Source organism: Lynx canadensis, chromosome B4, assembly GCF_007474595.2.
Source record: "Lynx canadensis isolate LIC74 chromosome B4, mLynCan4.pri.v2, whole genome shotgun sequence".
NCBI classification, from domain to species: domain Eukaryota; kingdom Metazoa; phylum Chordata; class Mammalia; order Carnivora; family Felidae; genus Lynx; species Lynx canadensis.
This window is the reverse complement of record NC_044309.1, coordinates 81,232,879-81,245,996: the sequence shown is the minus strand read 5'-3', so window position 1 is coordinate 81,245,996 and position 13,118 is coordinate 81,232,879. Positions and strand designations below refer to the sequence as shown.

Below are 13,118 nucleotides of genomic sequence, written 5' to 3'. Positions count from 1 at the left end.
CAAACTTTTATGTAGCATAAGAGGCAGTGGCTGCCTAAATATTTGTGTTACTTTTTTTTTTAGAAACAATAATGCAGAAAATAAGAATTCATAAAATAACACATAACACATGACTTCAGCATATACAGAAAACAGGGTACACAGGACCTTCAGATAATTTGAAAGTAAAATATACACCCAGTTTTATTAACTGAATGGGAAGAATTGGACAGACACTACAGGTAGTATGAAAAAACAACAGTGCTGTAGATATTTGTTTCATGATTCATGTAACTTTTAAAAGGAAAAATATTTTTATATCAAGAGAAAGAGATATTTAAAATCAGTTGATTAGAACAGCGTTACTTCAAGTCATTAAAGTAGAAAACATTTTTTATTGAAATGTGGCTAACACACAATGTTATATTAGTTTCAGTTGTACAACATAACATTTCAATAAGTCTATACATTATGACGTGCTCACCACAGTGTAGCTGCCACCCACAGAGCTATTAAAATAGTGTTGACTATACTCCTTATGCTGTAACTTCTGTTTCTGTGACTTATTCCACAATTGACAGTCTGTACATCCCACTCTCCTTCGCACATTTTACCTATCCCTCAATCCTCTCCTTCTGGCAACCATCAGTTTGTTCTCTATTTATGGATCTGTTTCTGCTTTATTTGTTTGTTCATTGCTTTATTTTGTTTTCGAGATTCCACATACAAGTGAAATCATATGGTATTTGCCTTTCTCTGTCTGATTTTTTACATTTAGCAAAATACCCTCTACGTCCATCCATGTTGTTGAAAAACATCCTTTTGTATGGCTGAGCAATATTCCATTGTGGATATATCACATCTTCTTTATCCTTCCGTCTATCAATGTACACTTGTGTTGCCTCCATATCTTGGCTATTGTGAATAATGTGGCAAAACCCACAGGGATTTCGTATTTTTTTTTGGAATTAGTGTTTTTGATAAAACATTTTGATTAATAAGAATAGTCATTAAAATGAGTTATGTTTCAAAACTACTGGTTTTATATTCACAATCATAAATCACAATCATAAATCACTGACATGGAACCTACAGATAGTTAAAATTTTTTTTAATGTTTATTTGTTTTTTGAGAGAGAGAGAAATAGAGCATGAGTGGGGGAGGGGAAGAGAGAGAGTGGGAGACACAGAATCCGAAGTGGGCTCCATGTTCTGAGCTGTCAGCACAAGCCCAGTGTGAGACTTGAACTCACAAGCTGTGAGATCATGACCTGAGCCGAAGTTGGATGCTTAACAAACTGAGCTACCCAGGCACCCTTACAGATAGTTTTAAGGGAAGACACAACCCATCCACATCTATGTTATGACCAATGCTTAATAAATGAGCTCAGCATTTCCTGTAGCTGTGACATAGATATAGGAAGATAGTACAAATTAGTTTAAAATTTCATTTTCCTTTATCAAATCTTTATGATAACATTCATTCATACTACCCCAAATTTGGATTTGCTTGTATGAAACATACCTTAAGGACCAAATATTTGAAGGTTTGTATATTTTCTGGCCCCTTACGGTGTAAAGGGGTTCAGCCTGAGGGAAACAGAATTATTAAGAATAGCTACTGCCTTTGTCAATGATACTTTTTATTTTTGCAGATGAATTAGCATATATGAAAATAGAAAAGGCATTCATGTAAGTAGAACAAGCAGAAAAAACTTTTTTCTCTGACTAGCAGATATGATATATATGTAGGACAAAATCACAAATGCCAAAGTGAATAGTAAAGTAATGAAAGCAAAGTGGAAACCAATTACTGCTAGGAGCTATGTATCTAAATAAGACAGTTGTAAAAGGGAAAGATAGCCACATGTAAAATGATCAGTGACAATGGAAACACAGTTATCCAGCTGGAGGAGAAGTATAAGGGGTGGGAAAATGGTCAAAAACATACCTGGCCATGCACATAGCATAAACAGGGTACAGAGTTTCCTGCTCATAATGGTTGTATAATGAAGGGGCTTGCAAATGACAGCATAGTAGCCAAAGGACATGGAAATTCAAATTGAAATTCAGTCACTCCCATGAACACAAAGAAAACTAGTTGGGCTGCACAGCTGTTATAGGAAATGATATTATCCCTGGTGATAATTGTCTCCAGATATCTAGGAATACATACAGTGTAAATGAGATTTCTAAGAGAGGTTCCAGCTTAGAAATATATAGGTATTTCTTTCTCTTTCATTTTTTTTTCATTTAAAGATATGTGACAACATTGATGAATCTGGAAGACATTAGATGAAATAAGTCAGTCACAAAAGAACAAAAAATGGATAAATCCACTTTTATGAGGTATTAAAATTAGTCTAACTCATAGAAATGGAGAATAGATGGTGGCTGCCTTGGGACAGGTTGGGGTGGGCAATGGGGAATTGATGATAGTTGCTATATGTGGGGAATAAGCTTAGGAATTCTCTGAGCCTGCACTGATGGGTTAGCAAGGCATAAAGAATTAGAAAGCCATAGGATGAACACACCCAAGTTTGGGTAAACAAGATTAGGTAAATGGGGCAAAGGCCCCCAGTTTAGGACAAAGATATGGGACAATAGCAGAAAGATGGTTTCACAGGAAGGAAGGAAGGACCAAATTAGATAAACAGGCAAATAGGGCTATAGACCACAGCAGTGCAGAGTTGCCCAGAGTGGAGCTAATTAGCAAAAGAAAGCACCTTGTTGAACCTGAGGTGGCATGCTCTGTCTTTCTTGTCCCCTAGGCCAGTTTAGGTAAACAGAGGTGAGTCCTCATGTTTGCTGTAAACAACCTTCCACCCAGCACCAGAATCTTGTTTTGTATTGACCCAAATCCCTAACACCACATATCTCCAAAACCCCCTTTTCCCCATGCCCATGACTTAATGTTCATGGTTTCATTGTCTCTCTATGCACATCATTCACTCTTGTAAGCCTTCTGATCCTAATAAAAATGGAGCAAGGACCCTTACTCAGGGCTCTTGTCTCCTCCCGGACGTTAGCTTCTCTCACATTTTCAATCCTGTGTCCTGCTCTCTTGCTAGACAAGAGAGAACTCCAGACCCAAAGTCTACGACACTACAAAGTTCAGTTCTGTAAAAGGAGCAAGTTCTGAAGATGTTGAAGATGAATATTATTGAAGAATATTGTTTGCTATAGTACATTTTTACCTACAGTTAACAATACTATATTGTGGCCTTAAAATATAAGTGGGTAGATCTCATATTAAATGTTCTCATCACTTTATAAATATAATTTGTACTGATTTTCAACTGTAGCAGTTAGATATAGAGACCAATATTAATAACAATCCCTACTTTTTCCTGATAGCTAATTATTCTCTATGACAGGTTCATTTCCATCCCTATAGTGCATTATATATACCAGATTTATTGGACACTGGCCTTATCAGTGGGGAAGTATATGTTAAGAGGTTATAGAACCCTGTTTGCCAGCTATTTGTCTTATTTAACACACAAATTATACTTCAGAGAAGATGAAATTGAGAAACCATTTATAAGTTTTCTCCTACATTTTGAATCTCTTTCAGTTTTCTATTATTTATTTTGTTTTTTGTTCTCTAACAACTCCTGATTTTGTCAATTGAATAAATTGCATAGAGATCATTAGGAATGTTGCACCACTAATTAGGATTATATTATATTTTCTATTACTAAAAAGGAATTTATATAATTTAGAATACTTTTTTTGTACCCATAATTCTTATTTACTCTCTGTCTCTCTCGCTCTGTCTTTGTCTCTCACACACACATCTCTACATCTTTCTAAAATACTTTAGTCATTTAATACCTTAAGTAGAATGAGTGGAAGAGTATTTTAACAGGTGAAATTCTAGTTTTATAGATTTTTTTTTGCTCTGCTATAAATTTATATAATATAAATATAAATTTATATAAATATAAAATTTTGCTCTGCTATAAAGCTTCTACAAAGTTTCTACAAAACCTAAAAGATTTTGTCTAGGCATTAAACAATTCAGACACATGTCTTGTTTCAAACGTGTCCGAAAGTAGAGAAATAAGTATAATTAATATTTCAGCATAGTTAGAAACTGGAGCTTACATTCTATGAAATTAGAGAAAATAAACTGATCCTACATATCTAAAACAGCTATTACTTCTTAATTTTCTACAGTATGTGCAAATGTATGCTTACTATATATAGTATACTATACTATATATATTCTATAGTATGTATGTATGCATACATGTTTGTATATATGTATCTACCTGTGTATCTACCTATATCTACTGAGTAATTATGGAATTTGTAAATATGGAGATCTATTTGGCAACATGAATACAAAAGTATATATTTTTAGAGATTGCTTTTTTTTTTAACCAATAGATAATTTGTATGGACATACCTATTAAGTGTGCAATGTTTCTTGTTTTTTAAATGTGTTTTTTAAATGAAAACTTTCACATTTTTTTCTGTAAATCGTATGGCATTTGAAGAATTTTTTTTCCTAGAAAAATGACAAGATGGTGAGGGAATTCCTGTCAATGAAAATCATATAATTATATTTTCTGTATAGATTAAATAAAATATATCAATATTTACAGAGCCTCTCCATTCCTGGTGATAATTGTTTTCCTAAACAAAACTCAAACTATGATACTGTATAAAACAATAGTTGCTCAAGAAGTTGCAACTAACAATGTGTTCAGAAGACTGGGAACTAGAAAGACATATGAAGTTATTATAATTGAATGGGAAATATATTAAAGGTGCTTCTAAATTGTTAGAAACAAACAAAGAATGAATAAGGAAACAGGAAGGCCATTGTGACTTGAAGAATTCCTTGAATTTCATGTTTGTATATTTTAAATTGCCATGTGGTATGTGGCTAATTCATGACACCACAGCCTTTCGTTATCTGGAGAAAAATACAATCTTCCTTGCCCTGTCCATGAAGGCTCGCCTGACTTGTTGATTCCTTAGGCTGTAAATAAAGGGGTTCAGCATGGGGGCCACTGAGGTGTTTAGCACAGCAACTCCCTTGCTCAGAGACACTGTGTCTTTTGCTGATGGATTAATGTACATGAAAATGCAGCTGCCATAGAAGATGGAGATGACAATCATATGGGATGAACATGTGGAAAAGGCCTTTGTCCTCTGACTAGTAGAAGGAATTCTTAAAATTGTTCTGATGATATGTGTGTAAGACAGAAATATCAAGGCCAAAGTGAACATTAAAGTGAACAAAGCACAGGAAAACCCCAGCGCCTCTAAGAATTTTGTGTCTGAACAGGAAAGTTGCAGCAGGGGAAAATAATCACAGGTAAAATGGTCAATAACATTAGACCTACAGTAATTAAGGTTTAGGAGCAACATGAGTGCGGGGAATATGATTAAGAATGACGTTAGCCACGAAGAGAAGACAAGGAGTATGCAGACTCTGTGATTCATGATGGTCATGTAATGCAGAGGTTTGCAGATGGCAATGTAACGGTCATAGGACATGGCGGCCAGAAGGTAAAATTCAGTGACTCCCAAGAGAATGAAAAAAAATAGCTGAGCAATGCAGTCATTAAAGGAAATGGTTTTATCTCCAGTCATCATGGTGCCTAGGAACTTGGGTATGCTGACAGTTGTGAATGAAACCTCTAATAAGGAGAAGTTTCTGAGGAAGAAATACATGGGGGTCTGGAGGTGGGAATCCAGCAGGGTAAGGGTGATAATGGTCAGGTTGCCAGTGATGCTGAGCATGTAGGTGATGAGCAGAGAGACAAAGATCACCACCTGAAGCTGTGGGTCATCTGACAATCCCAGGAGGATAAACTCTGTTATTTCTGTGTGGTTTCTCATTCCTCAGTTGCTTATTTGTTGTCCTCCAGCCAGATCTCTAGGAGAAAGCCCAAGGAACAAATTTTGAACGTAGATTAACAGAAGTTTAAGTGTGGAGCCAGAGTTTTGCTGAAATAGTATGTCATTTCACCTACAGGGGAAAGTTTAAGAGTCTTTGATTTATTTTTCTCAGCACACTAAACATCTGTGCTGAAAACTCTCGTGAGCTCCTCCACTACATTGTGCCTGTCTGAAAGTTAGCACAGATTCTTACCCTCAAAGCCATTGCAACCCAATCCACTGCCTAGAAGAGTCATAGAAGGCTTAAAATAAACACATGTCTCATTCATTAATTAAGTGATGTTGAGTTTGTTGTTGAATCAAACACACCCATGAGGTGAAGTTCTCTATTGTATTTCAAATTCCAGGCTGCAGATCACACAGGCTGGGTCTTAGTTTTGCAAAAGCTTTTTTTTTTTTTTTTTTAGTTTATCTACTTTTCAAAATGTATGTATCTACTAGGCCTAAATTCCCTAAATCAAGTAAATATATAACAAAGATATGTAAAAGAAACCCCAGTTTTTGGATATACAATTTAGTTTTTTAAAAGTTTTTAGTGTTTGTTTATTTATTTATTTTGTGTGAGAGAGAGACAGCACAAGTGGAAGGGGCAGAGAGAGAGTGAGAGAGAATCCCCAGTCAGGCTCCATACTGCCAGCGAGGAGGTCTATGTGGGGCTCAGACCCACGAAGCCGTAGATCATGACCTGAACCAAAACCAAAAATTGGATGCATAACCCACTCAGGTGCCCCTGAATATGCAATTTAAAAAAGAAAACTTCATAAAACATTATTTTAAAGTTACTTTCATTAAATTTCTTTAGAATTCATTCCTTCAATTAACTTTATTCCTGTTCAGTAACATCAGTCTTCCTTCATCAGGGGTTGCTTTTTTGAAAGCGCTAGTTTTTCATAACACCTAGAAATCCCCAAATGCATTCTCATCAAATAGACAATATTTGGTTTCAATCTCAAGATTGAAATTTCTGCTCTATTTAGCTGGCATTGGAGAGCCAGCTTTAAAAAATCTATTATTGCTATTCCATAGTTAATAATGTATCAGTGCACTGTATTTTTACCCTTATTTAAAATTTTTGCATAGTTTTTTTTCTCCCATGTTTCCTTTCAATTTTAAGACTTTTCTGAAAAATAATACCATGATTGACTTTCATACTCTAGCTACTGATGAAACCTTTGAGGGAATGTATGAAAAGCTATGAAGGAAGTTACAATAGGTAAGGAAGGGTTCATGTGAACATCACTGAAAATGAGTACTGATACCCCAGTTTTGTAGGGTCAGAGAACATGCTTAAAGAAACTGTAGGGAGAGATGATCAATATCACAGTCTTGGGGAAGGTATACTATACTATTTTTGTAAAGATGTTAATGAAAATTCAATGAATTGTATTCATTTACCAGCAACAACTAAGCCTGATGCATGTTATGCCTTCATTCATTCAGCAGCCTTTTGGGAGAAATAAACTTCAGTGTTTAACAAGGTGCATATGATTCCTCAAGTCTGAGACCATCCCAAGGATGTATTCATGCAGAGGATAAAGGATATCTCTAAGCATTTAACTCCTCTTTATTGTTTCTTTTTTTCCCCAATATATGAAATTTATTGTCAAATTGGTTTCCATACAACACCCAGTGCTCATCCCAAAAGATGCCCTCCTCAATACCCATCACCCACCCCCCCCCCACACCCCCATCAACCCTCAGTTTGTTCTCAGATTTTAAGAGTCTCTTATGCTTTGGCTCTCTCCCACTCTAACCTCTTTTTTCTTTTTCCTTCCCCATGGGTTTCTGTTAAGTTTCTCAGGATCCACATAAGAGTGAAACCATATGGTATCTGTCTTTCTCTGTATGGCTTATTTCACTTAGCATCACACTCTCCAGTTCCATCCACGTTGCTACAAAGGGCCATATTTCATTCTTTCTCATTGCCACGTAGTACTCCATTGTGTATATAGACCACAATTTCTGTATCCATTCATCACTTGATGGACATTTCGGCTCTTTCCATAATTTGGCTCTTGTTGAGAGTGCTGCTATAAACATTGGGGTACAAGTGCCCCTATGCATCAGTACTCCTGTATCCCTTGTGTAAATTCCTAGCAGTGCTATTGCTGGGTCATAGTGTAGGTCTATTTTTAATTTTTTGAGGAACCTCCTCTTTATTGTTTCTGAAGGCAGATCCATATTTCCCCCCGGAAGAACACGGTTTAGTTTAACCTCTATATTATCTTCCACCCTTTTAGTCAAAATCAAGAATCCCTTCAAGGACCCCTGAGACAGGCTCTTTGACATATTCAAAATGAAAGTTAACAATAATACTTCATATTTGTTGAATAAGATGGCCACAAAGTACCTTCAAGGTTTCATTCTGAAAGCACCCCTAGTTAATGCCCTTTCAAATTTTTTACCATCAATTTAGTATTAACAATAACCCTTTAGATAAAGTAGAAACTGATAACTTCTTTGATGCCCAAGATGAGAAAGGGACTCTGTATTAAAGGATATGTGAAGAACCAAAAGGATGTTCCTTTAAGAGATTAAGAGCTTTAGACTGATTCCATTTTATTTGCAGTGCATTTTGTTGTTGTTAATAATGTCCTAGTTGCACTGGGTAGACATATCCCTTAGTAATACAATAACTTTGAGAGGCTAATTGTTTCAACTTTTTCTATGTTTACTAAATTCACTCTTCAGTTAAACCTTATTAGAGATCATTAGAGAAACTTCATGAATCATGGCTTCCAAGCATTGTGCTTTATGATCACATCACTATTTTTTTTTTTTTTTTTTTACTTTATGAGTAAAGAGTTCTTCAGCATTTTGGCTGATACGTTAGAGGAAAGGAAAATTGTTTAATTCAGTGTTGTGGGTAACATCTAGGTTGGCTTCATAATTACTCTAAATTTACTTTCAATGTTCAATCTTGCTGGGCTTTGGGCCATGGCACTAGTGTTCACTAAGAACTTCTTTTGGTCTGAATAAAGCTAAGACTCCCCTGGAGAAACCAATGAGTGGCTGGAAGGATTGTACCTGTAGGAATTGTTGGCAAATACCAACTCCTAACCTCAAACTTTCAGTTCTTTATTTAGACAAAAATAAGCAAAGAGGAAGAGTACATAAAGTGATAATAATATTATGATATCAAAACTATTAATTTTTGGAGTGCCTGGGTGGCTCAGCTGGTTAAGCATCCAACTTTGGCTCAGGTTATGATCTCGTGGTTTGTGGGTTGGAGCCCTGTATTGGGCTCTGTGCTGACAGCTCAGAGCCTGGAGCCTACTTCAGATTCTGTGTGTGTGTCTCTCTCTCTGCCCCTTCCCCACTCACTCTCTCTCTTTCAAAAATAAATAAACATTAAAAAAAAACCACTTAATGTCTTATTCATGACAGTCTAGGGTAAATTACTATGACAGAAAGCATATGGGTTCTGCAATTAGAGAATGTGATTTGAAGATACAAATGGAAGTGTGACTTTGGCAGTTTCTTAAATTCCCTAAGCATCAGTTTTTTCTGTTTATCATGGAGTTAAAATTTCAAGGGCATCTTCAGAATGAATTTAATAATATATATGCAAGTGCTCTATAAACCATGTGGCACTTACTATGCTTTAAGAAGAACTGGTGTATTTATTTTCTTTTGGTTGAAATTGATTTCCAACTTTGGGCAGAATATTCATAGTTAACTGTAATTGACCAAAACCATTATTCCAATGAAATTCTAAGGACATTTATATTCTATCTCATATAGCCATTAGGACACACCTATGGAAGTTTTATCTTTATTCCCAATGAAGCATTAGGGTCAGTGTGTTTTTGTACCTTAGATATATTCGTATAGCTAACAAGTGTTTAATCAGAGAATACCTAAAATTAAACTCTGTTCTCTTAAAGAAAGTACTACATAGTCTATATTAAATTAGAAACACAGGCATAGAGTGGTAATTTCTTGCTTTTTATTTAAGAAAAGGAATAAATTTATATAATAAAATATGCTAAGATCTCTTTAATTTATAAATCTATCCAGTTGCAAAATACTACTCCAATATACCCTATTGAATCTGCTTAAACTTTGAGCTGATAAGTAATGAATCAATGATAAGGTTTGAGAGACTACCATTCCCTCCCCTATGTCCTACTTACCTTGATTTCATACAGTCTCACTGATATGCAGAATGGCTGAAATATAAAAAATATTAGTGGTTTCCATTGTTGTAATCCAGGGAAATCAGTGTCCTGAACACAGTTCCTCTCACTGAACACATTTGCTCTCTACTGTTAATGTTTTTGACTTAAATTTTCCATTTTATCTAGAGGGAATAGATTTCTTTGAGTACAGAGGGTGAGAAAGGAGCAAATATATGAAAGAGAAAAATTTCAGAAGGTGTTTTAAAACTGGTACAGTTCCTACATGGATTTTAAGTAGCATAGGCTACTTAAAGTTTTATCTATTCTCTGCCACGGGCTCGAGGGGAATAATTCAGTGAATCAAATTGCCAGGACAGGACTAGACACAAAACACCAAGGAATATAAAACATAACACATTTGTACAGAAATTTGAAAAGGAAGCTTGGGGGACAGTGTCCGATGAGACAGAAAAAAATAACAACCTCGTAGTGTGATTTGTTTCTCTTGAGAAACGGAGACCAACAAATTATTTTCCAGACAGAGATTACTATAAAATATCTTAATTCTTACGTCAGCTCTCTACCAAATGCATCTCTCCTCCATGCCATTTTTAAAAACTGAGAATCTACCACGTTGTATTAAGTCATTCATTGGCTCCATTAACTTTAATGTGCCTTCCATAGAGAATTTTGGGACTATAATACTGCTAGTACTTTATATTTTGTCCTTGTCACTCTGGTGGCACCAGCAATGGCAGTTGAAGCGTTTCTTCTTTTGATTGATTAGTGTTCCAAAGTATATGCCAACGACAATATTAGGGATGAGTACCTTCCCTGACCAGACTATAATCATATAATCATGGCCAAATGAGATAATGTGACTGCAAAACACCAATAAAATTGTACAGGTCCTTAGTAAAAGCTATGCAAAATATGCAGGTCTCTAGATTTGAAAAATGTACACAATAGAGCAAACACAAGTTTTTGTCATTTTGTTTCATTTTTCAAATCAGGTTATCACATTGACTGTGATAGCTCAACACCTTGGGCAAGTGCCTCAAGCTTAGAATTTACACATGTGTGAAAATAGATAATCACTAAAATTTGCCATATAGCTGTGACAGCTAAATATGATATGATTTAGGATATATCTAGTTGAGCAAATGGCATAGAGTAAATATTCTCTACAGAAGAGATACTATTATTTGTGAAATTCCTATCAAATTTCCAGGTGCCATGTCTTGGTGACTGCCTAATATTTATCAATCTCATATGTTTCAATATAATACAGATAAACAAGGAGAGCATATAAAATAAGACGATGTATGCCTTAAGCATAAGTAGAAAATAAAAGACATATGACTTTTGAATAGTTTATATACAGTAAAATAAACACTCAAGCCTATATCAGAGTGGAAAGAATTAGATACTGCAGGTAGTATGCAAAAAATATGGTTGTTATAGATATTGTATTTCATATATTTTATAACTTTAAGAAAGAAACTTAGATATTAGTACAAGAAAATAAAATATAAAGAGTATGTTTTTAAAACATTTTACTCCATTAGCCATTATAGTATACAATATTTTTACTATTTGGAGCAATCAGCAAAATGGTATGTTTTATATCCACTGCCTTTCTATGCAGAATTGTAAGTCAATGAGGAAATGGAACGTATACACACTTTGAAAGAAAGACACAACATAGTTACTTTCAGTGTACAAGAAAGCTTAAGCAAACGAGCACAGCCTTGCAAGTATCTGTGAGATGGATATGGGAGCATATTGTAGAAGTCAAAATTTTGTTTTTCCTTTAGTGCATCTTCCCAATAACATCCTTTCATGTTAATACATACTTTCATTTGTTTCTAGAAAACACTACTTTATGAAGCAAGTTTTGGAAAGCTTGTTTTACTTGCTGGTTCCTCAGGGTATAAATAAAAGGGTTCAACATGGGGGCAATTGAGGTGTTGAGAATAGCTACCCCTTTGGTCAGTGATGCTCTTTCTTTTGCTGAAGGCTTGACATACATGAATATACAGCTCCCATAAGAGATGGAAATGACAATCAAGTGAGAGGAACATGTGGAGAAAGCCTTTTTCCTCTGAGTAGCAGACGGGATTCTCAGAATGGTGCTAAGAATGCACATGTAGGAAAGAATCACGAATGCCAATGTGAAGAGCAGAGTAACAAAAGCAAAGTAAAAGCCAATCATCTCTAAAAGCCATGTATCTGAGCACGAGAGTTGTAAAATGGGGAAATAGTCACAGGAGAAATGATCGATTACATTGGCAGCACAGAAATCTAGCTGGAGGATGAGCATGAGTGGTGGGAAAATGGTAAGGAATCCCCCCAGCCATGACCCAAAGACCAGTAGGGTGCAGATTTTCTTGTTCATGATGGTGGTGTAGTGAAGAGGCCTGCAGATGGCAACGTAGCGATCAAAAGACATGGCAGTGAGAAGAAAAAACTCAGACACACCCATGAAGATGAAGAAAAATAGCTGAGCTAAACAATCGTTATAGGAAATGGTCTTGACTTTAGTAATGATTGTCCCCAAAAATCTGGGGATAGACACACTGGTGAATGTAATTTCTAAGAAGGAGAAATTCCTCAAGAAGTAATACATAGGAGTCTTGAGATGAAAGTCTGTTAAGGTGAGGATGATGATGGTTAGGTTTCCGGTGACACTTAATACATAAGCCATAAACAGAAAGATAAAAATTATAATCTGAAGCTTTGGGTCATCTGAGATGCCTAAGAGAACAAATTCTGTAATCACTGTATGGTTTCTCATACTGATTTTTTATTTTCTTTAAGCAAAATCTGTTGCAAAACAAAACAGAAAGAAAATGTGCATAGTAAAGGAATTGAAGATTTAAATGTTTGTATTATCAGCCCCAAGAAATGAAGCCAATGGAACTTTTTTCCTGTTTGCATTTTTGCAGTATCCACTCAGTCTCATTACAGCAGAAGCATTTTGCACATCCTGTTGAAAAGGAAAAATTTATTCACAGATCTATGTTAAAAGTCCCCTCATGAGTGTCTGTATACCACATCTATACCTGTGAGCAAATTTGTAACCCAATTTCTAATAGC

General features: G+C 35.4%; 2 protein-coding genes and 1 pseudogene across 2 annotated transcripts; all 3 read right to left on the bottom strand.

Annotated features, from left to right (window-relative positions):
• Window positions 1–1,547: 1,547 nt before the first annotated feature.
• LOC115518724 lies at window positions 1,548–3,170 on the bottom strand (annotated as a pseudogene).
• Window positions 3,171–4,902: 1,732 nt separating this feature from the next.
• Window positions 4,903–5,838, bottom strand: LOC115518288 (olfactory receptor 6C1-like). The gene has a single exon (XM_030321714.1). The coding sequence runs from the start codon at window positions 5,836–5,838 to the stop codon at window positions 4,903–4,905; it is 936 nt and encodes a 311-aa protein (XP_030177574.1).
• Window positions 5,839–11,877: 6,039 nt separating this feature from the next.
• LOC115518301 (olfactory receptor 6C3-like) lies at window positions 11,878–12,816 on the bottom strand. The gene has a single exon (XM_030321726.1). The coding sequence runs from the start codon at window positions 12,814–12,816 to the stop codon at window positions 11,878–11,880; it is 939 nt and encodes a 312-aa protein (XP_030177586.1).
• Between the last annotated feature and the right edge of the window lie 302 nt (window positions 12,817–13,118).